General features: G+C 48.4%; 2 protein-coding genes across 5 annotated transcripts in view; both read left to right on the top strand.

The window, feature by feature from the left end:
- Nucleotides 1–5788, top strand: part of Sez6 (seizure related 6 homolog) — a 43755-nt gene extending 37967 nt beyond the window's left edge. Inside the window, exons 8-17 of one of the 2 annotated variants that reach the window (XM_060387223.1) lie at nt 459–653; nt 886–1024; nt 1112–1308; nt 1829–2023; nt 3216–3407; nt 3485–3682; nt 3964–4002; nt 4250–4367; nt 4453–4555; nt 4723–5788. In XM_060387223.1, coding sequence (XP_060243206.1) covers nt 459–653; nt 886–1024; nt 1112–1308; nt 1829–2023; nt 3216–3407; nt 3485–3682; nt 3964–4002; nt 4250–4367; nt 4453–4555; nt 4723–4755 — 1409 coding nt within the window. In that variant the 3' untranslated portion in view covers nt 4756–5788. The remainder of the gene's footprint in view (nt 1–458; nt 654–885; nt 1025–1111; nt 1309–1828; nt 2024–3215; nt 3408–3484; nt 3683–3963; nt 4003–4249; nt 4368–4452; nt 4556–4722) is intronic. The other variant, XM_021630466.2, reaches the window with a different exon arrangement.
- A 3579-nt stretch (nt 5789–9367) lies between these two features.
- Nucleotides 9368–26288, top strand: part of Phf12 (PHD finger protein 12) — a 43369-nt gene continuing 26448 nt past the window's right edge. The window contains exons 1-2 of one of the 3 annotated variants that reach the window (XM_021630479.2): nt 9368–9863; nt 10503–10684. In XM_021630479.2, coding sequence (XP_021486154.1) covers nt 9798–9863; nt 10503–10684 — 248 coding nt within the window. In that variant the 5' untranslated portion in view covers nt 9368–9797. Of the gene's footprint in view, nt 9864–9925; nt 10685–20828; nt 20970–26288 lie in introns of those variants that run through there. The other 2 variants (XM_021630483.2, XM_021630472.2) reach the window with 2 other exon arrangements.

Genomic DNA, 26288 nt, shown 5'->3' with positions numbered 1-26288 from the left:
GCACCCGCTCCCTGCCCCTTCTCTCCAGTTCAAGATCCCCATCCCATCTTTCCAGAAGCCCTTTGCCTGGACCACAGGTTTCTGGCCCAAGAGAGTGAATTCTTCGGGTTTTTGTTTTGTTTTTTTTTTTTAAAAGCAAAACAGGCTTCAACATTTGGGGGGGGGGGGGAACCGATGCAAGAGACACACTAGACCTACACGTACAGCCGTGTGCTCATTAACTCATCAAACAATTGTTTCGAGCCTTTTGTATGCTAAGCACTAAACTAGCCAATGGTTAAGAATACAATGGTTATTTAAGATGGCTTCCTGACCACAATAGGGTTGGATGCCCTGTTCCCCTGCCTCCTGTTCCAAGCCCAGGATATGCATTTGCCCTGAGGAGAGAAGTGGGAGAACGCCTGACCTCTGGCCTTTCCCAGTGGAGGCTGAGCTGGGTTGGGCCCTGTGGTTCACAGCCTTCCAGCAAGGGCACTGCTATGAGCCCTTTGTCAAATATGGCAACTTCAGCAGCAGCGCACCCTCGTACCCTGTGGGTACCACCGTGGAGTTCAGCTGTGACCCTGGCTACACCCTGGAGCAGGGCTCCATCATCATCGAGTGTGTGGACCTCCACGACCCCCAGTGGAATGAGACAGAGCCAGCCTGCCGAGGTCAGCGGGCACCAGTGGGTGGGCCTGCCAGGGCGGCAAGCCGGGTGGGTGCTCAGGAGCCAGCCACAGGGCCAGGGGCCAGACAGAGGCCCTGTTAGGTGTGATTGGAATTTCCCCTAGAGGGCGGATCTGGGGTCCACTCGCAGTGGGTGGGGCATTCCTTCGGGCAGGTGGCAGCCCCAGGACACCACAGTGGAGAGAATGCGCCTTCCCGGGCTCCCCTTCCTTGCAGCCGTGTGCAGCGGGGAGATCACAGATTCTGCAGGCGTGGTGCTCTCCCCAAACTGGCCAGAGCCTTATGGCCGAGGGCAGGACTGCATCTGGGGTGTACACGTGGAGGACGACAAGCGCATCATGCTGGACGTCCGAGTGTGAGTGCCTCGGGTCAGGCGAGCCTGCTCCCGCCCATCCTGGGCGTCTCCCCCAGCCCGTCCTGCCCTGATCATCCTCCTCTACAGGCTGCGGATAGGCTCTGGGGACGTACTGACCATCTACGATGGGGATGACCTGACAGCCCGAGTCCTGGGCCAGTACTCAGGGCCCCGTGGCCACTTCAAGCTCTTTACCTCCATGGCTGATGTCACCATCCAGTTCCAGTCAGACCCTGGGGCCTCCGTGCTGGGCTACCAGCAGGGATTTGTCATCCACTTCTTTGGTGAGTTTGTCCCTGCCTGGCAAGTCAAAGGGTGCAGGCCAACAAGGAGCCAGGATGCCCTTTCAAACAAGGGAAACCTGGGAAGGCCCCAAGTATCACCAGGAGCCTTTTGTTAGAGGAAGAGAGATCTGGGAGGCAGCAGGAAGAGCTTCCTTACAAAAACAGGCAGCTACAGAAAAGTGTTGGTGCCTTCCTTCCTGACAGCCTTGAGCAAAGGGAAGCGATGCTCTCCCTCACCCTGCTTTTGCCCCTCTCTTGGGCCTGAGGGACTGAACAAGAGCTTCTGAGAGCAGAGCCAACACCAACATGACAATCCTGGAACCTTGGAGACCCAGTGATGTCAGGGGACAAGCGGGGGGGGGGGGAAGGGGGTGCTTGAGAAGAGAGGATGAATCACTGAGCCGGTTCTGTCTAGTCTAGTCCCAGGAGAAGCTGCAAGAACCGAAGGAACCTCAGGGTTGGCACGAGCACGGTGACTCTGGTGCTGGCTGAGGGCTGCATTGCCTGCTTGTGTCCCCAGAGGTGCCTCGCAATGACACATGTCCGGAGCTGCCGGAGATCCCCAACGGCTGGAAGAACCCATCACAGCCTGAGCTGGTGCATGGCACGGTGGTCACCTACCAGTGCTACCCCGGTTACCAGGTGGTAGGATCCAGTATTCTCATGTGCCAGTGGGACCTAAGCTGGAGTGAGGACCTGCCTTCCTGCCAGAGGGGTGAGTGTGCCTGTCCCCATGGGCCCTCTCCCAGCCTGCCTCCTAGGTTCTGACAGTAAGTCTAGCACTGGTCCTGTTTCTGCTAGCATCCTGTTCTTCTTTTTTTTATTTTATTTTATTTATTTTATTTTTTTGCATCCTGTTCTTCTAACGTGTCCCTCCATTTCCTTGTCTGTGAAATGGGATGATCCATTGTCATAGGACTTCCAGGTAAGTATTACAAGCATCTCCTGGCTGACTGATGACCAGGCAGTGCTTGCTGACGCTACTGCGTGGGAAGGAATCAATGGCTTTGTTGACCTTAATGAATGGGGAAAAGATACATCAGCAAAATGGTAGCACCGTCAGGCATGGTGTGTCACAGGCCTGTGATCTCAGCATTCAGGAAGCTGAGGCAGGAGGATCAGGAGTTTGAAGGCTGCCTGAGGTACAGTGTGAGACATTCATCTCCAAAAAGGGGGGTGGGGTGGAGATGGCTGGTGGCTGAGGTCTAACTGTTCTTGCCGAAGACCTAGTTTTGGTTCCCAGCCCCCACATAAGGCAGCTCACAGCTTCCTGTAGCCAATTCCAGGAGACTCAACATCGTCTTCTAAACTTAGTGAGCATCTAAATGCATGCGGTACACATAAACTACACACACACACACACACACACACACACACACACACACACAATGAAGATCCAAAAAGGCTGGGGATGTAGCTCAGTGCTAGAGTACCACCTGGCATTCATGACATCCTGGGTTCCAGTACTGAAAAAAAAGAAAGAGAGAGAGAGAAAGAGAGGAAGAGAGAGAAAGAAAGAGAGAAAGAAAGAAGAAAGATGTGGACATTTACAGTGCGAGTAGAGCCATATAGTCTGGTATCAGCTGGCCTGTAACACTTGAAGAAAAACGGGGTTACCACCCGCCCCTCTCCTCTTCCCCTTTCTTGCTCTCACTCTCTGATAGTGTTTCTAGCCCAGACTGGCCTCAGGCTCCATGAAGCTGAGGATTCCCTTGAATTTCTGACCCTCCTGCCTCCACTTTTTCAGTACTGGGATTGCATCACCTTCTGGAGTGCTGGGGTTACAGGCAGGCACACCAGGCAGGGTTTGTGTGGGACTTTCATGCATGCTGCGAAAGCACTCTTACTGAGCTCTATCACCAGACCCTGAGCCTCCCCTGCTTCCTTCCTTCCCTCTCCATCCGTAGTGACATCCTGCCACGACCCAGGGGACGTGGAGCACAGCCGACGCCTCATCTCCAGCCCCAAGTTTCCTGTGGGGTCAACCGTGCAGTATATCTGTGACCAGGGTTTTGTGCTGACGGGTAGCACCATCCTCACCTGCCATGATCGCCAGGCCGGCAGCCCCAAGTGGAGTGACAGGGCCCCCAAATGTCTCTGTAAGTTTAGAGGCGGTAGAAGGGGTGCCTCTCCTAGAAGGATCTGACGTCATCACCTGACTCTGCCTGCCTTGCAGTGGAACAGTTCAAGCCATGTCATGGCCTCAGCGCCCCTGAGAACGGTGCCCGCAGCCCTGAGAAGCGGCTCTACCCGGCAGGGGCCACCATCCACTTCTCCTGTGCTCCTGGTTATGTGCTGAAAGGCCAGGCCAGCATCAAATGCGTGCCTGGACACCCCTCGCATTGGAGTGACCCCCCACCCATCTGTAGGTCTGGTGAGTGCTACCGCTCCCTTAAGTGCCACCCCACCCCCCGCCTCGGACCATAGAACTCCTTTAGCAAAGCAATTCCATGTTGAGAATCAGAAGCACTTGCCCATGCCCCTTTCTGTTCCCCAGTCTCTTCTAGTCTCTGACCTAACATCACCAAGACAATGCAGGAGTGGGCTCTCCCTGGTCAAATCCTCCCCATGACCAGCCTGCTTCTGTGCTCCTTGCATTGATGGCTTGGTCCATCAGGCTCACCCACTGCCCTTGGCCTTCCCCTCTTGTTCCAGCCTCTCTGGATGGGTTCTACAACGGCCGTAGCCTGGATGGTGAGTCTCCATGCTTGAGGGCCAGAAGTGTGGTCCCTCTGTACCTGGTTCTTGCAGCTTCCAGGCCATGGGTTCCCACAAATCAAAGGCAGAGAAAGAGCAATTTGGGCCTATCAGTGCATAAAGCCTCTTCCCCACCCTAGCCAGCTAATGGGAGCTGGTCTTTGAATGCTCTTGAGAAGGGAGGGGACATAAACTCCCAGAGCCGGGGACATCAGCTCTAATCCCACCTACCCTTTGCTTTCAGTTGCCAAGGCACCTGCCACCTCCAGTGCCCTGGACGCTGCCCACATGGCAGCTGCCATCTTCCTACCATTGGTGGCCATGGTGCTGCTGGTGGGAGGTGTATTCCTCTACTTCTCCAGGTGAGCCTGACTTTCGTTCCAGCTCTGCATGCCCAGCTCACCCCTGCCCTGCCCTCCTGACTCCCAGGCTCCTCTGTCCTCCCAGGCTCCAGGGGAAGAGTCCCCTGCAACTTCCCCGGACTCATCCTCGCCCCTATAACCGCATCACGGTAGAGTCAGCATTTGACAATCCAACTTATGAGACTGGAGTAAGTATCCATGTTGGCCAAGATATCTCTTCACGACGCATCCTTTGATCCCTTGGGTGGGTATGCCTGAGGGTCCTGCCAAGATCTCCTACTTTGGGAAGGTCCTGTGTCTCGGGAAGGTCGATTCTGGCCCCACACATCTTGTGCAAGTTTCCAACTCTCCGCAGTCTCTTTCCTTTGCAGGAGACGAGAGAATATGAAGTTTCCATCTAGGTGGGAGCGGCCTGGGGACATACAGGCAGACCTACGTCACAGGCCAGTGGCAGGGCTCCCCGCTCTCTGCTCTCCCCTCACCTCCTGTACAGACCACCTGGGAAGACACTACTGGCTCCTCGAGAAGTCGTGCCCTTCCTTGCCTGCAATGCCCACAGTGACCTGTTTTCTTGGCACCACTGCCCACTTAGGGTCCTTCTTTGGGTTCAAGTCAGGAGGGACCTGACTTGGCTAGAACATAGCTGGAGCACATTACCATTAGCCAACATCCTCCTGCTTCTCTGCCCTGGACCTACAGTCTGGAAGCTGCGGGCAGAGCAGGGGCACATACTATCCAGCCCTGGTATGTGGAAACTCCAGAAGAGCTGACTTGACAGCAGTGGAAATGAGACCAGGGTACCCTCACAGGGCCAACACCAGTGGCCAAAATTCTTCTCAACAGTGACCTCTTGGTAGTCCCGGCATGCCAACACCAGCCCCTCAGGGAGGTTTCTAGTCCCTTTCTAAAGGCTCAGAATTGGACAGTCAGGCCTTCTGCCCTGTCCCGGGGAAGTGATGACTTTAAGGAATCCTAAAAGGTTCAGGGACTCTATCCCAAGCTCAGGCTGGCTTCACTGGATGCACGTGCTCCACACCACAGCAAGACACCCTACTGCTCCCGGCATCCCTCTGCCCCGGGGGTGGGGTGGGGGGATGACCTTGATGTTTATCTGGCTGTTACAAATGTCCCCTTCCCTATCAGTCCCTCTTCTAAGCCTCTTCCCATGCTTCCCCCTCCTGCCGCTGCATTATGGCATGCTGGGAAAGAGAGCAGGTACATTCTGGAGAGGAGCAGATGTCCAAGGACCCAGGAATGTGGCACAGAACAGAAGTCAGAAACCCCCAGGAGGAAGCTTAGTCTGGACTGAAGGCTGCTTTGTACATATTGATGTATCATATGGGGTCTGGGCTCCAGCCAGAAAACAATCTTTTATTTCTGTTGTTTCCTTATTAAAATGGTGTTTTTGGAAAAAAAATCCAGCAATGTGAATGGTGCTTTCTTGGAGGGAAGAGAGGTGGTAGGGGAATGCAATGTGGACCATCGCATGTGAAACCCACTGCATGCACTGATCAATCATCCCCAGATTTTATGAGAAAAAGAAAACATTGTATGTAGTTAAACAGGTAACGCTGCCCCAAAGACGTCAGTGTCACGCATGGCAGCTGGTTACTGCCGCGGGGATGGGAGCTCCGTGACTCAGTGCTCATTAGCCCCAGTGCTTAGCATAGATTGGCCCAGTCCCAAACCGCTTTTAATACCACTGGACTGCTGTTAGCGCCCAGTCTGAGGCATCGTGCCTTCCGCTTTTTCTATCAAGTGAAGTCTGGGAGATTAGAATTAGAGCCATAGACTAATGAACCATACATGAACCCTTGTACGTAAGGCCTAGCTCATCTTGGCCTCAAAAAAAACATCCAGATTGGAAGGGGTGGGGGATGGGGCTACAGCTGGGATACAAAGGGAATAAACTGTAATTAATAAAGTTAAATAAAAAAATTTTTTAGAAAATCATCCAGATTGTGAGCAGGAGGGACAGGGCAGCTCAGAGGCTCCTGAGACCGGCAGGAGCCCCACCTATGGACTCTTTAAATTGGCTGCTGTAAACATACATACAAGTAACATTATACAAACTGAGCAGGTTGTACTTATGTATTTAGAAATGTGCATATGCGTCATATAGTCACGTATGTATGTGACAATCTTAAAAGATGTCATGAATTTGAAAAAGAGCAAGAAGGAGAATAAGGGGGGAGTTGGAGGGAGAAAAAGAAAGGGAGAAAAGGGAATGGAGAAATAATGTAATTATAATTTAAAAAAATGGAAGAAGCTGGGTAGTGGTGGCACATGCCTTTAATCCCAGCACGCGGGAGCCAGAGGTAGACAGGACAGCCAGGGCTACTCAGGGAAACCCTATCTCAAAAAAGCCAAAAAAATAAAAATAAAAGAAATATTTTTTAAAAAAGTGGTAACCAGGATACAGTTAAAATTTCCCCTTCCGTATGGCCACTAAAGCCTTCTGAGATGAAAATATCTTCCCAGGAGGCAGGCAATAAAAAGTTATAGGCACTCGGAAGCTATAAGCCAAACAATACAACCTTCACCGGGAAGATGTGGACGGAAATTCCTCCCAGCCTCTATACAAGTCCGGGGTTTCAGTTCATGGTGCAGTGCCCAGCTTGACCACAAGAGGCCGCTTCCGGAGGCATCTGCATCCCACCTGCTCTTTTCTGAAGTCCCCTTAACACCCTGAGCTGGAGCTCTCCAAGGTGGCACCGAGTCCTATCCCCATTGGGCTGACCTCCTCCTCAGGCTCTGAAAGAAAGGTGTGTTGAGTAATTTGTTCCTCGGGCACCTGTCAACAGAACCAACTTGCTCTTCCTCACCAGTCCACTGCCCGCTCCTGTTCTCAGCTGCAACAGATGTGTGGAACAAAGCAAAGCCTTGCTCACTGGGTGCTTGCCAGAGGTTTACTTCTCTGGCCAGTAACACCTCCAAGCTGACACAGCAGCACAGCTGTGCTCTGGGGAGTAGGAAGGAAGCCAATGAGAGAGGGCATATGCCAATGAGGGCATAACTTCCAACTTCTTAAGTTATGTAGCAGAAGGAGGCATAAAGCCTGGTCTCTAACTCAGCCCTCTCCTCTGAGGGTCACACCTCAGTCCTATAGATACTGTTGTTGGCTGTGGTAACAGAAGAGCAGCCAATTCGCACTCTCCACTTCCCCATGACATTATTCATTCCAGGCACCAACATGGGACCACCAGAGAACTCTCTCTCACACACACAGACTTCATACAGTTACTCATATCCTTTTTGATCTATAGTCCTGACGGTCCTAAAAGGAGGAGCAACCGTTCCTCAGACAGTAGTGGACAAAGTTTGACCTACAAATCAAGATATATTTCCTCATTAGGTTTGTTATAAACTCAATATGCAACCTAAGCAAATCACTGCTCCATTCTGTGTTTCTGGAAATGAAGAGTTTAAATCAAATGCTCTCTAAATCCTTCCCAGTTTCACGATTCTGAGAATGTTGTGTTTAGTAACCTAAAAATGACTTTAGAAGCTGCCAATCATAGAAGCATATGTTAATCCCAGAAATGGGGCCGGAGGCAGAGGCAGTCGGATTTCTTTGAGTTCGTGGTCTACATAGCAAGTTCTAGGCCAGCTAGGGCCGCGGAGTAGGTAAGACTGTCTTTAGAAAGAAAGAGAGGGGGCCAAGACACAGCTGCATGTCACCAATAATAATTAATGCCTAGTGGGGTCCATCCATCCAGTTCCCTTCCGAATTGCTTCATCCTCAGTTTGGCAGACGTATCTGTCCATATTGGAAAACGATAACAAGAAGGTAACAGCGCATACCCAAAGAGAGCATGTCTCTGCTCAGAATGCGAGGTGAAGGGTTCAAACTACAAATCCCAGTACGCAACACGGTAGCTCTCAAAAATACCCTTCCCGGCAGGCTTTTCCCTCAATACACCTTACGGTACAATGCAGCGCCCGCGCGTAGAACTACAACTCCCACAACCCATCGCGATTCTCACTCCCAGCGCGCAATGCGTTCCCGTTCACTCTTTGAACAGTGCGCGTTGCAAATTGGGGATTGAAGTCAGCTGTAGGCAGGTAGCTGGGCGTTGTCAGGATTACGGATCGTTTGGGCTTTTGACTTCCTCTATCACAGTAGTTCTCCGGGACAGTGGTCTGGAGAGGGTAGTAACAGACAGTTTGATCTATCCTTGGTTCCATCGCGACGTAAGGCGGCGATGCTCGTGCTAAAATTAAGTGTCCATAATGGAAGTTAAGTGGAAACAGCAGCCATCCAACCCGCCACCAAAAGCGTCGCGGTTTTTGTTTTTTTTTTGTCGCAATGGCTTTTTTTTCCTCTTTACCAATATGGCGGCTTAGTCCAGCCACAACTGACGCTAAGCCAAAACAGTCCCCTGCAGCATCCTCATGAGTGCTGCTGCAGCCGAAAGCCTACCAGCCTCACACAACACCACAGGCTCCTCCTTGGTCGTGACTGAGAACTCCAAAGGCATGGTAGCCCAGACCCCACTACCAAAATGGCGAAAGGAGCAGCTTTCTTGTGCAGGCCGCCAGGTGACAATGCGCCTGCGCATGAGGCGGGTGCGTAGAGGGACGGGACGGTGGCAACCCAACACGCCTGCGCGGGAGCGGAGACCACGGTCTGCGCACAAACACCAATGGGCGAAGCGTCCCCGGGTGCCTGCGGCTGCGCCATGACCCCTACGCTCTTTCCCAGGCGCCCGAGCGAGGCGGCAGGTCCCGCCCTTGAGGCTCAGTACGCGGGCGCACGGCAGAAAGGCGGTGCTTCTGGGCTCCAGACGAATGCCAGCGCGGCTGCGCGCTGGGGGGTACCCCACCACCGCGGCTGCGCGGGAGCCAGGCCGCCGGCTGTCACTGCGGTTGCGCGCGGCGAGCGGCGATCCCGGGGCGCCTGCGCGGGTGGCTTTGCGGGCGCTCGCGGTAAGTTTGCGCCGAGTGCGCGGCAGCCGGGACGCAGACGGCAGCGGCGGCGAGAGGCGGAGCCCGGGGACCACCCCTCACCATCCTCCCCCGAGTCACCTCACGTACCACAACCTCACCTAACCTCTCACCCCCTCTCCGGTCCCCCAACCCCGGGATGGCAGCGCCCGCCCGCCTTCCCGGCCGGACCAGCGGTCGCCAGCGCCAGCTTTAGCCTGTGGGCCTAGGCCCCGCCGAGGCCTGACCCCCGGAGCCGGGACCCACTGTGCAGCCAGCCGCCGGGCCGGGGCTGAGGGGTTGCTCCCCTCTCACGGCCCGTGGGGAGGACGCTGCCGTCCCAGGGACTGGGGGCCGGGGGGTGGGGGGGTGCCAGGGCGAGGAAGTCGGAACCTGTGTTGGGAAGAGAGAAAGGGGCCGGGGGTCAGGAGTGCCCCCTCTTCCCCCCTCCCCCCGGGGCTGGGGGGCCCGGAGCAGAGAGCGCCCAGCCTGGGAGGTGGATGAATGTGGGAGAAAATGGAGACCAAGACGATCGTGTACGACTTGGACACGTCGGGGGGGCTGATGGAGGTAAGAGTGGCCCTCATCCCCTTCCCCCAGCGCCGGGAGGAAACCTCCGCCCCACAAAGCCGGCCCTAAGCTCGAAGCGCCAGAGGGCCGGGAAGAGGGGGGGTTCTTCCTCACCCAGTCTCTCCCTCCCATCTTTGCAATTTGGGGGACTGAGCTCAGCTTCCGAGGACGTTTGCAGTAGTTTCACCTACCCGCCGCCCTCGATTTGCTCTCCTGAGGCTTCAGCCCACTCCATTTCAATGCACCGGCAGGCCTCCCCACCCCCCTTCTTTTCGGTCCCTTTGTGCTTTCCGCTGCACGTCCGGGTACCAAGCTTCGGGCCTCTCCCGAGCCGGGCTTTGGAGTCCCCCACTGTCCATACAAGGAAGTGGCGAGAAGGGAACCGCGCACCCTCTCCCCATCCCCCTACCCTGATCCTCCCCGTTTGGAAGGAGCTTTTCTCGTTGTTGTGCTGCAGGAGCGCAGTTAGGGTGGGCTCCCCCTGGTTCTGGGGACCGAGAGGTTCTGGAAGCAGCCTGGATGGGAGGAAGAAGGACAAAAGGGGGAAGAGGGGTGGGTGTCGGAGAAGCCTTGAAGGTGGGACTACGGGTCGCCCAGGAGCTCCGAATGTGCACACACACCGTCTGTATGTGTGTGCAGCAAATCCAGGCTCTGCTGGCTCCCCCCAAGACGGACGAGGCGGAAAAGCGGAGTCGGAAGCCAGAGAAGGAATCCCGGAGAAGCGGCAGGGCCACCAACCACGACAGCTGCGATAGCTGCAAGGAAGGCGGGGATCTCCTGTGCTGCGACCACTGCCCTGCCGCCTTCCACCTCCAGTGCTGGTAAGGGCCGGGGACCCCTCGGGAGCCCCTTGGCAGACCCTACTCGGCACATTCCTTCACCGGGCCTGTAGGAATAACGGGAGCTTGCAAGCCGCTAGCTGACTGTGCAGCCGCTGGGGCGAGCGCCTCTACGCCCCCGGTGTTTGCCGGGATCCGGCCGATTCGCAGGAAGGAGCAGCGGCGTGTCTTGACCGCAGGATGGGGGTTGGGAGGAGTGAGGTGAAGCCCATCTGAGATTGGAAGTAGATGGGGAGCCGGGACTGAGCGGGCCGAGTGCGGCCGGCGGCGGCGGCGGCGGAGGAAGGGGAGGAGCTCCAGGTCCAGTGCCGCTTGGCGGCCGCGCGCGCCCGCCGCCCTCGGGGCTCCTGCCTGGCCGGGCTCTCCTTGGGGTGGGTGCGCCGAGCCCTCGGCCGCCCTGTCTGCCCTGGTCCCGGCTCAGGCCAGCGGAAGCTTGCGCCGGTGCTGAAAATCATGGAGGGCGCCTCTCGAGTCCACTTCTCTGCCTCTGTGTTTACAATATGGCGACCTGCCTTTAAATTATATTTTTATTCTCAGCGCCATTTTGACTGCATATATGATTTGCAAACGTCTCCGGGAGGACGGTGGGGGTAGCCCTCGAGCCCTTTCTTCAGAAGCTCCTTGAGGGCCAGGGCTAGGATCTCGCCTCTCGCCCGGCTTGATCCCTTTCTCTGCAGCTTGCCCCCTGTTGCCGCTCCGTAGCTGCTTCCCTCCTCCCTCTTCCCTCCTCCCTCCCTGCTCTGCTGCCTCTTAGGAAATCGGGCCTGGTTAGACAATTAAAATTGCCCTTGGGCGCCGATTTCTCTGCTCTGCTCTGGATCAGCGAGCCCTTCGCCTCAAAATTCTTTGCTGCTGGGGCTGGATTGTGTTTGGTGGCTCCGGAAAGGTGGTTTTAAGGAGATGAGAGCTGGAAAGCTGTGTGCTCTCCCACCCCAACTGAATGGGGCGGGGGAGGGGTGATGGGTTGATTGCCCGCTGTGCTGCTTGATCCTTCTCAGCCCCTCAGCGTAAAACACTCCAGCAAAAAAGAAGAAAAAAAATAAAGAGTTTAAATTATTTTTCTGCCAGGAAACCACTTTTTCATCCTGCACAGAAATCTCACATCTCCACTTCGAACCCAGGTAGCCTCATGTTCAGCAACAGTTGACTGAGGCTAGTGCCTGGGAGAAGAGGGCTCCTAGGGTGGGGTTAGGGGGGCTGTTCTGTTTGTTCCCACTTAGATTGGGAGGGAAGGGGTCCTGTTTCTTTGTTTTTGTTTATTTCGTGCCGCCCTTTGTAGCCTTTGTTGCCTATTTTAAAGTCCCTTGTTTAAAAAGAAAAATGCTTAAAGTCTTTCCACAGTTCCCACGTTCCGTCTCTCCACCTCTGTTTGTGGGATAGTGTGTGCTGTATTTGTACTAATTGCAGGTTTTATTAGACAGATGACTGATACTGGGCAAATTCAGACTGTGGTCAGAAGTTATGTGGGACATTCCCGCTACTAACTCCAAGACACCTTTGCCTAGAAGGGCACCATCTTGGCTTGTAATGTTCCAGGGGCAAAAATTATTATCCTGGAGAAGGTGTTGCTGCTGGCCTTTAAATTTTTGTTATGAGTGAGTAATCCCATCCGTGAGGGTCTATGGGTTTTGTTTTTAGCCTTTACTTCCTCTAAAGTGCAGTCCACCTGGAGAAAATCCCTCTGGTCCAGAGTTTCTTTTGCTACTCTTTTTTTATTTGGAGTGTGGGAGGGTTAAGAGGGCCTCACTCTAGCCCAGCTTGGACTTGAGCTCACAGTCATCCTCCTGTAAAATGTGCATCATCATGCCTGGCTCTCCCTTGCTGTTCTTGAGCACAGGACAGATTTGTATCTGAGTTCATGTTGCTTACTTTTTTGTTATATTACTTTTTTGATATATTACTAGGACTGTTTTAAATTTCTTCTTTCTCTTTTTTCTATAATTTTTGAGACAGTCTTGCTGTGTAGCCCTGTTTGGCTTGGCTTCGTACTTGTTATATAGCCCAGGATGACTTCAGAGCCATTGCCAATCATTCTGTCTGGGTCTCCTGAACACTGAATTACAGATGTGCACTGCCATGTCTAGCTGTATTTTTTAATTCAAAGTGTGGGCTAATATTACCTCTAAGGTGAAGTGATTGTTAAGTGAACACTTGATAAACTATATTATCTTTAAAATCTCATTTACTTAATAATGTTGAGATTGTTTATTAACATCTGGAACCTCTTAAGAGCATTTGCAGCACAATCATGAGGAGCAGGGTTCAGATTCCAGCACCCACACAGCAACCTCAGCGGCCTACTTATGCCGTTAAGTCCAAGTTTGGGGGAAGGGAGGCAGGGATGCCATTAACTCCAGCTTGGGGGAAGGGAGGTGGGGACAGAGGATTACTGCCGCTTAACTGGCTTCGAGCCTTGTTGCGATCAGGTTGGTCCAGGTCATAGCTTGGCTGAGAAAATACCCAGGTGTTTAGGGAGAAACCCCACCTCGACTCAAAGGAACAGGTAGAGAGAGTAATAAAGAAGGACGCCAGTGCCTTCTTGCCTTCCCAAATAAAAAAAGAGTAGCAAAAGAACACACGTGAACCTTCATGCACACACATACAGACACTTTATTTTTAGTTTTTTGTTTTTTTGTTTTTTTTTTTTTAATTACATTTATTTGTGGGGTGCCATGGAGCACAGGTGGAAGTGAGAACAAGTCCATTTTCCTAGCGATTGGACTCAGGATATGGTACCTCCTGAGCCATCTTACTGGCTCCTAAAATAAATAAAAGACATGTGGCATGGAGAAAGTATGCTATCTTTGCTCCTTAAAAGCTGAACTCTGACTCTTTCAATACATGAGTGTAAATCCTGTCAAGTTTAACTACAGTTTTTGCTTTAGCTGGAAGGAGAAACAGGGAGGGGCTTTAGTTGTTGCTGAGACTCAGGCCTGCTCATACATTCCATTGAGCAGTTTTCCCCCTCCTCTCCCTTTCTTTTTCTGAGACCACGAGTGGTTAATGAGAGATTTGACAATGGTAGTAAACGAGGTTTCACATCTTCAGTTTTCCCTTTGAAGGTGTCAGCACTCAATGATTGACTTAATCTCAGTTATTCTCCAAGTCACAAAACATGCTAAGAATTAGTGAAAGGGCAGGGAGCCATCTTTTCAATAAGAATTCCTTGTGCCTCTGTGGGTACCAGGCATACAAGTGGTGTGTGGGGGCAAAACACCGTACACATAATTCATATTTATTTATGTATGGATTTATTTTCGAGGCAGGGTCTCTCTGTGTAGCCATGGCTGTCTTGGAACTCACTCTGTAGACCAGGCTGTCCTCAAACTCGGAGATCATCCTATCTCTGCCTCCCAGGTGCTGGGATTAGAGGTGTCCACTGCCAACACCTGTCTTAATTTTTTAACCTTAAAAAATAAAAAATGGAGGCGAACTGGTAGAGCTCTAGTTGTTGGTGATCCATCTTTTTGTTTGAATTGGGAAGTATTATTGTCAGTGATGATGAATGACCACCACAGAGCAACGGGAATGAGGTGACTGGAAAGTGGTTGCTTTCCTTTCAAAACTTTTAATGGGATTTCGCTCCAAACAGACAGGGACCAAAATGGTCTGATCAAGAAGTGCATCCACCTCGCAGATCTCAGTGTGGTCCCTTCCCGTCAGACAGATTTCTGTAGCATTTGCCTCCATGTGTTATATTTGGAATTGTTGGCCGGCTTTCCTCTCTCTGGTGTTGGCAGCAAGATCCAAAATGAGGTTTTCGAAGAATCAGAGTGAAAAGGTCTCTGTGCGCCTGCAAAACTGAACTCAGCCTGGAGTTTTGCATGTTTAGTTTCCAGTGAGTCATAACAAAGGTTTCACACATACAGTGGCATCAAGAAGTTTTCTATCTTGAAAAAAAATCTTTCCCTCTGAACGTTTAAGAATTTTCTACTTTTGTTGTATTTGGCTCATTGTACTAATAGCCAACCAGTGATTTAAAATAAGTGGGTTTGTTTTCCTTTTTATCTCATGAATTTGTTTTTAACATTGTAAGTACTTGGGAACCTGGTGCTGAGGTACTGCAGGTGACAGTGTTGGATTCCTTTCTCCCAAGGTATCATCCCACAATAAACCTAAATTTTTATGTTATTATTTATTTATCTATTTACTCTGATGAATTGGGATTTAGTCCACTTAAAAATGGAGATCCAATTTTAGCTCAGGTTCATAATGTATGCTTTCTGACTTAATGTGGGGCTTGGCTGTTAAGTCTTAGGAGCTAGCTCAGCAGTTAAAACACTTGCCGTGTCTGCAGAGGACTAAAGTTCTGACCCCAGACCCGCACAGATAGGGTAGGTATGGTGGGCCACCTGTAACACCAGTTTAGGAAGGCCACACAGCAGGATCCATGAAGCAAGCCGGCTTGCAAGGCTAGGCATTGGTGAGCTCTCTATTCGATGGAAGACTTGCCTCAGAGAGTCAGGTGAATCAAGGAAGAGTCCCAGCGTTAGTCTCCGGTTTCCACATGCTCACTCCTCTGAATACACTCAAAGTTAGAATAAGGCAGAGGCAAGAGGCTCGTCACAAGTTTAAGATAAGCCTAGTCTTCCGTGGTGAGTTCTAGGCCAACTAGCGATACATCGTGAGACCCTGTCCTAAAAGGGGGTTGGGGGCTAAAGGTTAAGAACACTAGCAGTTCTTCCAGAGGCCCTGTGTTTGATTTCGGCACCCACATAGCAGTTCACAACAGAATGTAACTCTAGTCCCAGGGCTTACAATACCCTTCTCTGACCTTTGGCAGCAAGCATCTACATGGCACTGAAGCACATGCTGACTAACCTAAACACATTAATTTTAAAAATAATAATTTTGGTATATTTGTGGCCCAATTGTTTTGAGTTCAAAAAGAAATAGCAGATATATTAATAGGAAAGGCAGGCTGCAGTGGCGCATGCCTGTGGTCCCGGCAGAGGCAGGCCTGGTCTACAAAGTGAGTCCAGGACAGCCAAGGCTACACAGAGAAACCCTGTCTTGAAGAGAAAAAAAGAAAGGTAGGAAAGGAGGTAAATTTTCTTTGACAGGTGTTGTGTTTTGTTATTTTCTGGTACTGGGATCCATCCTAGCATGCTAGTCAAGCACTTCATCACCTAACTATGCCCCAGCCCAGGTGCTTGGTTTTGTTATGTTTTTGAGACCAGGCTACACTATATAGCTGATGCTGTTCAAGAATTCAAGATTGTCCTGCCCTGAGATTACTTTAGGTTATGGACACCTGAAACTGTTCCTGGCAGTTTTTGTGCAATTGAAGGTGACTATTTGGTGGTGCCGTTGTCGGTGTTTTGTTTTGTTTTTGATGGGGGGCTTTTGAAATTGCCAGACTTAATGAAAGGTAGACTGCAGTTAGGGCCTCATCGGTTCCCTGCTGTCCCCAACGGGCCCCAAGGAGTATTCCAGGCCTTCACTACTTACACGCAGGGCAGCCTCTGCCTCTGTAAGGGACTTGTGGACTTTTAGACATGAGCGTGCAGAAGATGCGTGTGCATCTATCTTAATTTAAACCTGGGGGTAAGATTCATATCTTGGTGTAAATTCAAGCGTGCCTCCGGGAATGTTGGTTTTTCTGTTTAGAACTTTTTGAGGAGCAGGGTGGTGGTGGCACACACCTTTAGTCCCAGCCCTTGGGAGGCAGAGGCAGGGGATCTCGGAGTTCCAGGTCAACCCATTATATAGAGTGAGTTTCAGGACAGCCAGGGTTACATGGAGAAACCCTGTTTCAAAAAAAGACTTTTCGAGGGAGTGCCTGATGAATTGTCTACCGAGAACCAAAAGGAGGCTAAGATAGTTGTTTCTGGTCTTGGATCCTAGAGTTCCAACGCTAGTGGTGGGATAACCAGGTTAAAGCCAGCCTGGGCTACAAAGCCATGGCAAGGGGTAGGTGAGAGAGGTAGGTACACCACTGCTGTTGTTGAGATGAGCCTCACTTCTGAGTCAAGAACGGAAAGTTACGCTAAGGAACTCGTGAACATTTTCTTTGTTTCTTTCTTTTGGTTTTTTGAGACAGGGTTTCTCTGTGTAGCCTTGGCTGTCCTGGACGTGCTTTGTAGGCCAGCCTGGCTTTGAACTCACAGAGATCCGCCTGCATCTGCCTCCCCAAGTGCTAGGATTACAAGCATGCACCACCTTGCCCGGCTATAATTTATTTATTTTTATTTTATGTTCATTAGTGTCTTTGGCGCTACAGATAGTTGTGAGCTGCCATGTGGATGCTGGGATTTGAACCCTGGGTCCTTCGGAAGAGCAGACAGTGCTCTTAACCACTGAGCCATCTCTCCAGCCCCCTCGGTGAACATTTTTCAAGTTCATCCCTGTAGCATTTATCAGCACTTACTCTATTTTATCATTGAACAGTATTCCATTCTGTGGATGTACCAAAATATCCGTTGTTGGATATTTTGCTATTTTAACAAATGAGGCTGGAAGTATTCAGGAACAGGGTTTTTTGTTTGGGTTGTTTGGGTTATTGTTGTTGTTTTGTTTGGTTTATGGTTTTGTTTATTTGGTTTTTCAAGACAAGATTTCTGTATGCTGCCCTTTTTGTCCTCTAACTCCATCTATAGACCAGGCTGGCCTTGAACTCAGAGATCCTCCTGCCTCTTCATTCCTAGTGCTGGAATTAAAGCACTACCAGTTAGGTGCAAAGTTTTTATGTGTGTATGTTTTAATTTCTCTTGGATGTGTACCTAGAAGTGGAATTGTTGGATCATGTGCTAAGGAAACGGAGGAAACGCTGGACAGTTTTCCCAGGAGGCTACACAATTTTTCACGTCTTTCATGCTATTTGTTATCTGTCTTCACTAAAGCTGTCCTAGGAGGGGTTGTGAAGTGTTAATCAAGTTTTGATGCATGTTTTCTTAGTGGCTAATGACGCCAATCATCTTATGTCCTTGCAGAAGTGTCTGTATCAAGCGATTGTCCCTGTTTGTTATTGGACTTTTTTGAGACAGGTAACTAGAGTTACAGTTATGAGCTGCCTTGTGCATGCTGGAAATAGAACCTGGGTCCTCTGGAAGTAGTTAGCAGCCAATGCTCCTAACTACTGAGCTGTCTACACACACACACACACACACACATACACACACACCCTGATTTTGCTTTGTCTATTTTTAATTGAAAATTTTTCCCTCCAAAAACTTTTTGGCATTGCTGTGGATGGAGTGCAGATGTTCCCTCATTCTGTTGGGTACCTTTTCACTCCCCTTACCTCTCTTCTTTTGTGGATCATGCATGTGTGCATGTATGCCTCTGTGTGTGTGTGTGTGTTTCTGTGTGTCCAGGTGCCCAAGGAGGTCAGAAGAGGGTGTTGGGTCCTCTGGAGCTGGAGGCAGCATGTTTATGTGTGTGTGGGGGGGTGTTTGAATTTGAACGAGGAGGCAGAGTCATTGCACTCAGTCACATAAGGAGCTGGGTTATTACACATGGATGTAAAGGAGGCGGGGTTGTTACATAGAGCTGAACAGTGGGGCAGGTTCAGCTAATCTCAGGAGGAAGTCTTCAGCTCTTCCATCTTGGGTGGGGGCAGAAAGCTACAGTGGACTTTTTAAATTGGAAGAGAGGAAAGTTTTGCTGTCCCTCTGAGCTCTGCCCTAGGAAGACTTGTCACTAATGGCTGAGACCTTGTGGTCCTTGGCATGGCTGTGCTTATGTCAGTAAGCACAGAACTTGACTTGCTCCCTGCAACCCACTTGTGAGGGGAGAGAACCAATTCTTTTTAATTTTTTTTCTTTCTCTTTCCTCCCCAGACAATGTTTCTCCATGTAGCTCTAGCTATCCTGGAACTTACTTTGTAGACCAGGCTATCCTAGAAGTCACAGAGATCCACCTGCTTCTGCCTCCCAAGTGCTGGGATTAAAGGCGTGCACCACCACCATCTGGCTCAGAGAACAATTCTTCTGGTTGTCTTCTGACCCCATGCACACACACCTGTACATATGCACACAGTAAATAAATGTGTACAAGTGTTTGGTTTCTTTTCCTTTTTTTTTTTTTTTTTTTAATAATATACCTCAATGAAGAGGACCTCACTGTGTGTTTTGATTTAATGCTGTTTTCAACATTTCTGGGTGACCCTGCTAGCAAAAAAATCTAAGGCTAGGAGTTACACTATAGGAAATACTGGGTAGACTGGTTGCTTGGCTGGCATCCATGAAGCCTTGGGTTCAGTTCCCAGCACTACATTAAAATGGGCCTGGTGTACACACTTGTCACCCCTGTGCTCAGGCAGGTGTGTATGGAGGCCAAAAGAGCTTCAAATCTGCAGCTGGCTCTGTAGGTGGATCTGAGCCACCTGATGGGATGCTGGGAAGCAAACTGTAACCTTTTAGAAGAGCAGTAGACACCCTTAACCAGAGTCATCTCCCAGATCCCAAAAGATGAAGGTGTGTGTGTGTGTGTGTGTGTGTGTGTGTGTGTGTGTTTAAAAGATTATTTATTTCACCGTATGTATGCATAGATGTTTTGCCTACATATGTATCTGTGTAACATACAGAGGTCAGAAGAGGGCAACAACTGTTTCAGTCCTGGAGTTGAGAGAGTGGTAAGCTCCTGTGTGGGTGATGGGAGCCACTCCGGTCTTTGGGAAGAACCGGCAGCATTCTTAGCACTGAGCCATGTCTACCCCCAAGAAGGAAGGTTTTAATTGCTTTAGTTTGAATGGTAACAGCTTGGGGTGGAAATAGCTCCGGGTCGATTAATGCTCTGTGCTTTGAAGTAGTTAACAAATGCAAGTCATTTGTACACTGTAGCATACTCACTTATTTTTATCTATCTTAATGAAACCGTAGGTAGTAATAAATAAGGCCGGGTGTGGTGCTGGTCCTGTAATCTCAATACTTGGGAGGCAGAGGCAGGAGGAACAGGAGGTCAGGTCAACCTGGCTTACGTGAGACCTTGTCCTAAAAAATGAAAAAAGGCAAACAAAAGGACAATAAATAAGCAATCAGAATGCAGAGAATATTTGCCTCAGGGTTTTATGTAGCTCATAGAATCAAATTTTTGCTACCTTGACATGCAGGTTTCCTTTTTTAAAAAAAAAAAATGAGTTAAATCTTTTTTCTCTTCTAAGTGAGAAAATAATAGAAAATCGATGGCACTAAATTTGTGCTTTTGATTATAGGTGAGAGTGTTAAGATCCGTCTCTGAACTTGGCCTCATCTCCAGCACATGCATTCCTCCTTGGGTGTGCCGTTAAGTGGGCTGCCCGGGAGGAGCTTCTCTGGCTTCCATGGCTCTTACAGTAATTAGTACTAGCTTCTTAAAACTAGTGTTGGGTTTTTGTTTTGTTTTGCTTAATTAAGAGCGGGGACTTTCGCCACCTTGCATGGAAGTCAGGATACAACTTGCAGGAGGCAATTTTCTTTGTCCACCATACAGGTCCTAGGGATCAAACCCCGCTCTTCAGGCTTGATGGCCAGAGCCTCTTGCCTACTGAGCCACCTCTCCAGCCCCAATATTCTTGTTTTAAGGTGCCAGAATTCCAGATCAGCAGAGTGGAAAACAAAGTCTTCACCCGTACACACATGGCACTGGCTCCTCTTGACTTAAAGGCCAAGGGCACTCACACAAGTGACACTTAAAGAGCACATAAATTAATGCATTTATAAGAGCACATAATGGTAGCCTCCCAAGAGACCACAGTACAGTTGTCCTCACCAGTTTCCGGAAAGAGGAGGACGCTGTATTTAGTATAAGTCCAAGACCAAATTTCAGAAAGGCACTTTGGTTTTGCTGATTGTCACCATGCACAGGTCACTTGTTGACTACTTCCCCATGACTAGCAAGCAGTGAAGAATGAGATGTTGTCTGTGTTTCCTGCCTGCTGTTTCCGGCTATCGAAGTCCTTTAAAGCCTAAGGTTATTTCTAAATCTAGGTCTCAGCAAATGAGAACAAAGATGAGGTTTTAGCATATCTCTATGGCAGGAAAATTTTAGGATGAGATAGGAGAAATTATTGATTTTAATCTGTGTGGAAGAAACTGAATTCACTGGTATGAAAGCAGTTGTTACATTCACAGTAAGCAGATTCTGAGTACATCTTGCAGACTCATGCAGTTTCCCAGGTAATGAAAACTTATATCCACTTCTTCAGAGTTCTCCTTCATTTGCTGTCGCACTGAGTGAGCCTTCACTAACGTACTTAAAGCTGCTGGCCCTTCCTCCTGCTCCTCATGCTTGATTACAAGTTCGAGGCGTGCAGAAACACTGACTGACTGAGGAATAAAGATGCTATGTGAGTTATTCTGTGGGGACAGTACCTTAATTGTTGTAAATGTGGTGGTTCCTTTCCTCCAAAAACACTTGCTTTCCTAAATGTTAGTCACTATGATGGTTATTTCTCCCCCCCCTTATTTATTTATTTTTCCCCTTGAAAAAAACTATATGGGCTATCTCCCAGAAATGTTTCCTAGTTTTCACAGGACGAAATACTTGTGGAATTGGATAGTGCCAGAGCCCAGCGCTGGTCTTCCCTGATCTGCTTTGTGTGAGGTTCCTTCTAAAACCATTGTGAGGGAGTGAGACAAGACTCTCCACGGGTTTGAATTAACCACAGCCCAGGTGGAATCCAGCTTGTAGCAACACCTGTACTCCTGATTTACAGGTTCTTATTCAGTTCTGACCCATACAAAGGTGTTGAATATAAATTTTTTTTTTTACACCTTCTTTGTGAAAAGCAAAGAAGCTAATAAAATACAGAAAACTTTGGGTGTTTTGGGTTGAGGCCCTGTATTATTGCCTGCCTGCTCTTGCTTTTCTCTGCATCGCCCATGAGCTTCTATGATCAGCCAGGAGCTTTTAAATTCCTACTTCTGAACCTTCAGCCAGAGTTCTACTGGTTTCTTTTGGAAACTTTATGGAAGAAAACTTTATGGTAAACATTTTCAGTTACTGGTTCATGAAAAATTTTCTCCATTAACTGTGTGTAGACTAAATGTATGTGGACCAGGTTGTTTGCATATGCTTTTCTTTGATTTTGCTTGCCATCTTTTTTGAAAGAGTATCCTCTTAAGTGATTTTAGGGAGAATTATGTTACTGGTTTAAGCCTTTTGATGGTCTCTTCGCTCTGTCTTTCGTGATTACTTGATCCTTCCTCTGTAGTCCTCCTGGTTTCACCTAGCCTTGCCATCCTTTACCTCCTGATCAAAGGAACTGGCTAATTCTGTTATATCAGACATCTTTGCCATCTGTGGTTTGTTGGTACTGAAATAAAATGTATGTTAGGGAAGTGTATGCTTATTGTATTACATAAACTTGTAAATGTACAGATAGCCTAAAAGTGGGCCAAAGGGAAGAACCATGGCTCTCTGTCTCTGAGAAGTGTGTTCAACTTCTAAATAGGTCACTGGAGGTATAACTGGAATGGTTTTGAGGCCCAAGTCAGCGCTTAGTTGTGGCGTCAGACCAAGACAGCACGGCCTGACAGCATGCCCAGAGATTACTTCAGTCCTGAAGGATGGGGAGCTTTGAGGTTTAGGAATAGAATGGGGGGGGTGAGCTGTTAAGGGCCAGATAATAGTCTTTTCTCCTCTGCCAGAAGATGGTAAATGAAGCAGAAGTCTCTTTAATATTAAGTAGAAACTTGTTGCTTAAATTAAGTTCTTTTTAATATTATTATTACAATGTCTAAATGTGCACACACTGAGTCAGGGTTGCCATAAGTTTGGGACCAGTCTGGGTTATATGTATAGTGAGACATTGTAGCAAAAAAGGAAGGAAGGAAGGAAAGGAAAAGGACATTATTATTTTTAGCATTTCCTAGGCCTTTATATAGAATTTTACATCTAGTATTAGTACCTGGCCCAGATTCCTGAGTTGTTTCTGTAGTAAGAGTATTGTCCAGCTATTGCCTTTAGTTTGGTAGTGCTCTAAAATTTGGTGACAGAAGCTAAGTGTGGTGGCTCACACAGCTGCAATCCAGTATCTGGGAAGCTGAGGTGAGCAGATCATCACAAGTTCAAGGCTGGCCTGGGCTACAGTGAGACTCCATTTCAAACAAAACAAGGCACAAATTTTGACCTTAGAACAGTACTTGGTTTTAGTTTCCGTACCTCTGAAACTCTTGTTGTTCTTCCTGACAAAATATTCTCCGGGAGTATAAGAAAAATTGCTGTTGAGACCAGAATGTTGACCCTTCTCCAAAGTTAGGTGGGTGGTGGTATCTGCCAGGAGGTGAAGGACTAAAGCCCTTTTGCTAGTGCTGCTGCCAGCCCGTCTATCTAACAACAGCCAGTCTGGTAATAAATCGGGCCTTTGACACTGGACCGATCTTGTCACAGATGGCAGAGGCAGATGCTGGCAGAACTCTAGAACTCCCCTGCCTCCTCTCCCCTGAACTAACTTGTGGTAGTGTGTCTCTCCAGGTGCCCTCTGCTAGGAAGATGCCATGAGGCAGCTCTACATAGAAGACAATAAAACTTGAAGATACAGTCAGCTAGTTGAAAGGGTTGTGTGCTGGAGAGTGACGCAACTAGCTGAGTTTCTCAATGGGGCATTTGTAGTTGCCTGGCACTTCATTGTGTTTCCTTGTTAACACTATTGCTGAGGCTCTGAATGGAAAACGCACAGTCCTTATACACCCTATGTACTTTGGCATTAGCTGTATTTGAGTGAGTGGTTAAAGGAAAGAATCATTATTCAGATACCCCCATGACACTTTTCTCTTCCATGTAGCCATTTTCTTTGCCTTTGAGAGGTAGGCCATGTTTGAAGATAAATGTCATTGCCCACACAGGTGTCCAGAAGAAGCTTACTGATTTGCTGGCATTAAATTTTCTTGCCTTAAAATATACAATGTTATATTTGGATGTCGATGTAAATTTTATGTTTAGTATTTTTTAAAATATCTGGGCAGTGGTTTCTCCTGCCTTTAATCTCAGCAATTTAAGAGGCAGAGATGGGTGGATATCTTGAGTTTGAAGCTGGCCTAATCTACACAGTGAGTTCCAGGAGAAACCCTGTGTCGAAAAACGTACGTGCACATATATATATATATATATGTTTGTTTTTACATTATATAAATATATTCTTATATAATATGTGTTATATGTTTATTTTCTTTAATTGGTACACACCTGAAGAAGAAGCAGCCTCGAGGCTGAACACATAGCTCGGTGGTAGAGCGCATGTGCAGCGTTCCCGAGGCACACTGGTTTTAGTCCCCACTGCCACTCAGAGAGCTGTGGGGTGTGGAATGAGAATGAACAGCCATGGACTACATTAATGAGACCATTTCTTCAAATAATTTTCTTTTTTTCTCTTACGCAAGACAGGGTCTCATGTATGCCAGCAGGGCCTAGAACTCATTGCTTATCAAGATGAATCCTCATCTTCCTGCCTCTGCCTCCCAGAGTTCTGGGATAACATGCATGCATCACCATGTCTGGTTTATGCAGTGATGGTAGTTGAACTCACAGCCTTGTGCTATATCCCTAACCTGAAGACCTTTTTTAATGATTTATTTTTATTGTGTGCATTGGTGTTTTGCCTGCAGATATGTCTATATGAGTTTGGCAGATCCCCTGGAACAGTAGTTACAGACAGTTGTGATCTGCCATGTGGTTGCTGAGAATTGAATCCTGGTCCTCTGGAAGAGCAGCCAGTGCTCTTAACCACTGAGCCATCTCACCATCCCCTTAAGAATATTTAATATATTTTTTTTTAATTATTAAAAAAATTTAGCTGACTGAGAAGACAAAGGTATGAGGATCTCTTGAGTTCAAAGCCAGTCTGGGCTACACAGAGAAACCCTGTTTCAGAAGACAAAACAAAAAATTTAGCTGGGCACAGTGCATACACCTTTAATCCCAGCACTCAGGATACAGAGGCAGGTAGATCTCTGAATTGGAGGCTACCCAGGGCTACATAGTGAAACCCTATCTCAAAAAAAAAAAAAAAAGCATTAATATTCTTTGTGGTATTTATAAGCACATGCCCTGTTGCACACATGGAAAATACAGGACAGCTTTGAAGAGCTGCTCTCTGTCCTTCCATCATGAGTTCCGAGAACAGAACTCGGATTCTCTGTATGTTCTGCTTCAGGTGCTTTTACTCCTGGAGCCATCTCACAGGCCCAGATATTTTGTGGGTGTTGGGGTATTAATTAAACTTTACCTACTGCCTCATAGCTCTGCCAGGACATACCTGGTTTCAGTTTAGATAAAGGTATTTTTTCTTTTCCTTCTTTTTTTTAAAGATTAAAAAAAGAATGTACATTTGTTTTTATTTGATGTGTGTAAGTATTTTGCCTATGTGTATGTATGTGTACCACTTCTGTGCTTGGTCCCTGTGGAGACCAGAAGGTGTCAGTCAGATCCCCTGGAATGGGAGTTAAAGTTATAAGCCACCATGTAGATGTTGGGAACCAAACCTAGGTCCTCTGCAGAGCCAGTAAGTACTCTTAACCTGAGCCATCTGTCCAGGTTGAAAAGACTTACTTTTGGAAGAGCTCAGAGATCCTGTAGATCAAGATGGCTGCTGTGAGGTTGAAATACGATCGTGGTCTTGTCAGCAATCACCTTACCCCTTTTTTGGCCAGTCCCAATTTTTGAGCTAGCCTGGGCAGCAGTGTCAGTGTGACAGAGTAAAAACCTATTGTAAGCATGCATTGTGTTTTCTGTTGGTCTTCACGATGCTGCTAAGTATAATTAGGGGATTTTAATCTAGTAGTAGATATCAGATGGGTAGATGAGATTTATGAACTATGAAATTAAAAATCAAAACTGCTTAGTGCTATTATTTGCTTGGTGAACACCATGTTTCACACCAAAACAAGGCAGGGTCTGTATATACATTGGGGAAGCCATCAAATCTTTCTGGATCTGCAACTTTATTTCAACTGAAACTGCTATAAATGGCTGAGAGGACTTAATCTTGGAGATTGATAGTTTCTAACCGAAGGTAGTTTTCTACCAGCTTATCTGACTGGCCTGTTAGAAACTCAGGCAGAGCTTCTTGGTCTGTTGTGTACTGATAGTGTTTGTTAGTGTCTGTTACATAATAAATTGAATATTTTATCCACGGAGAAGATGGGGTGAGTTTTTTTTCTTGAAATTTTTCTCCTTTTGTTCTACGATATATACCAACACCTTTGGTTAAGTGAGGTTTTTCATTGTTTTTCCAGGCAGGAAAAAAGGTTTATGTCACAGTTACTTAGATGGACAGTTGCAAGCCACACATCAGTGGTCTCACGTTTGTTTCCTTCCTTCCTTCCTTCCTTCCTTCCTTCCCTCCCTCCTTCCCTCCCTCCCTTCGTCTCTTCTTTCCTCCCTTTCTCCCTCCCTCCCTCTCTCTAGAGTTCAACACCAGTTTGTTTTTTAATCTGCCTGGAAAGGATCTCTGAAGTAGAAGGCAGTCAGTCTTTCTGCTTCACTGTCTCCCTCTGTCCTGCCTTTGTTCCTATGTTTCCTTCCCCCTCTCCCTTCCAGTTCCATATTGAAAAACTGCTTGTGCTGGATGGATAATTAGCACAGTGCTATGGAGCAACAAGTCCCACTGGTGGTGACTAGTCTGAAGTAAATGTTAATGTTGTGCAGGTTCACATGTGTTAATAGG

The sequence above is a fragment of the Meriones unguiculatus genome, chromosome 7 (assembly GCF_030254825.1).
Source record: "Meriones unguiculatus strain TT.TT164.6M chromosome 7, Bangor_MerUng_6.1, whole genome shotgun sequence".
NCBI lineage: Eukaryota > Metazoa > Chordata > Mammalia > Rodentia > Muridae > Meriones > Meriones unguiculatus.
Note: the sequence above shows the minus strand (reverse complement) of the source record. Positions and strands in the feature narration are given on the sequence as shown.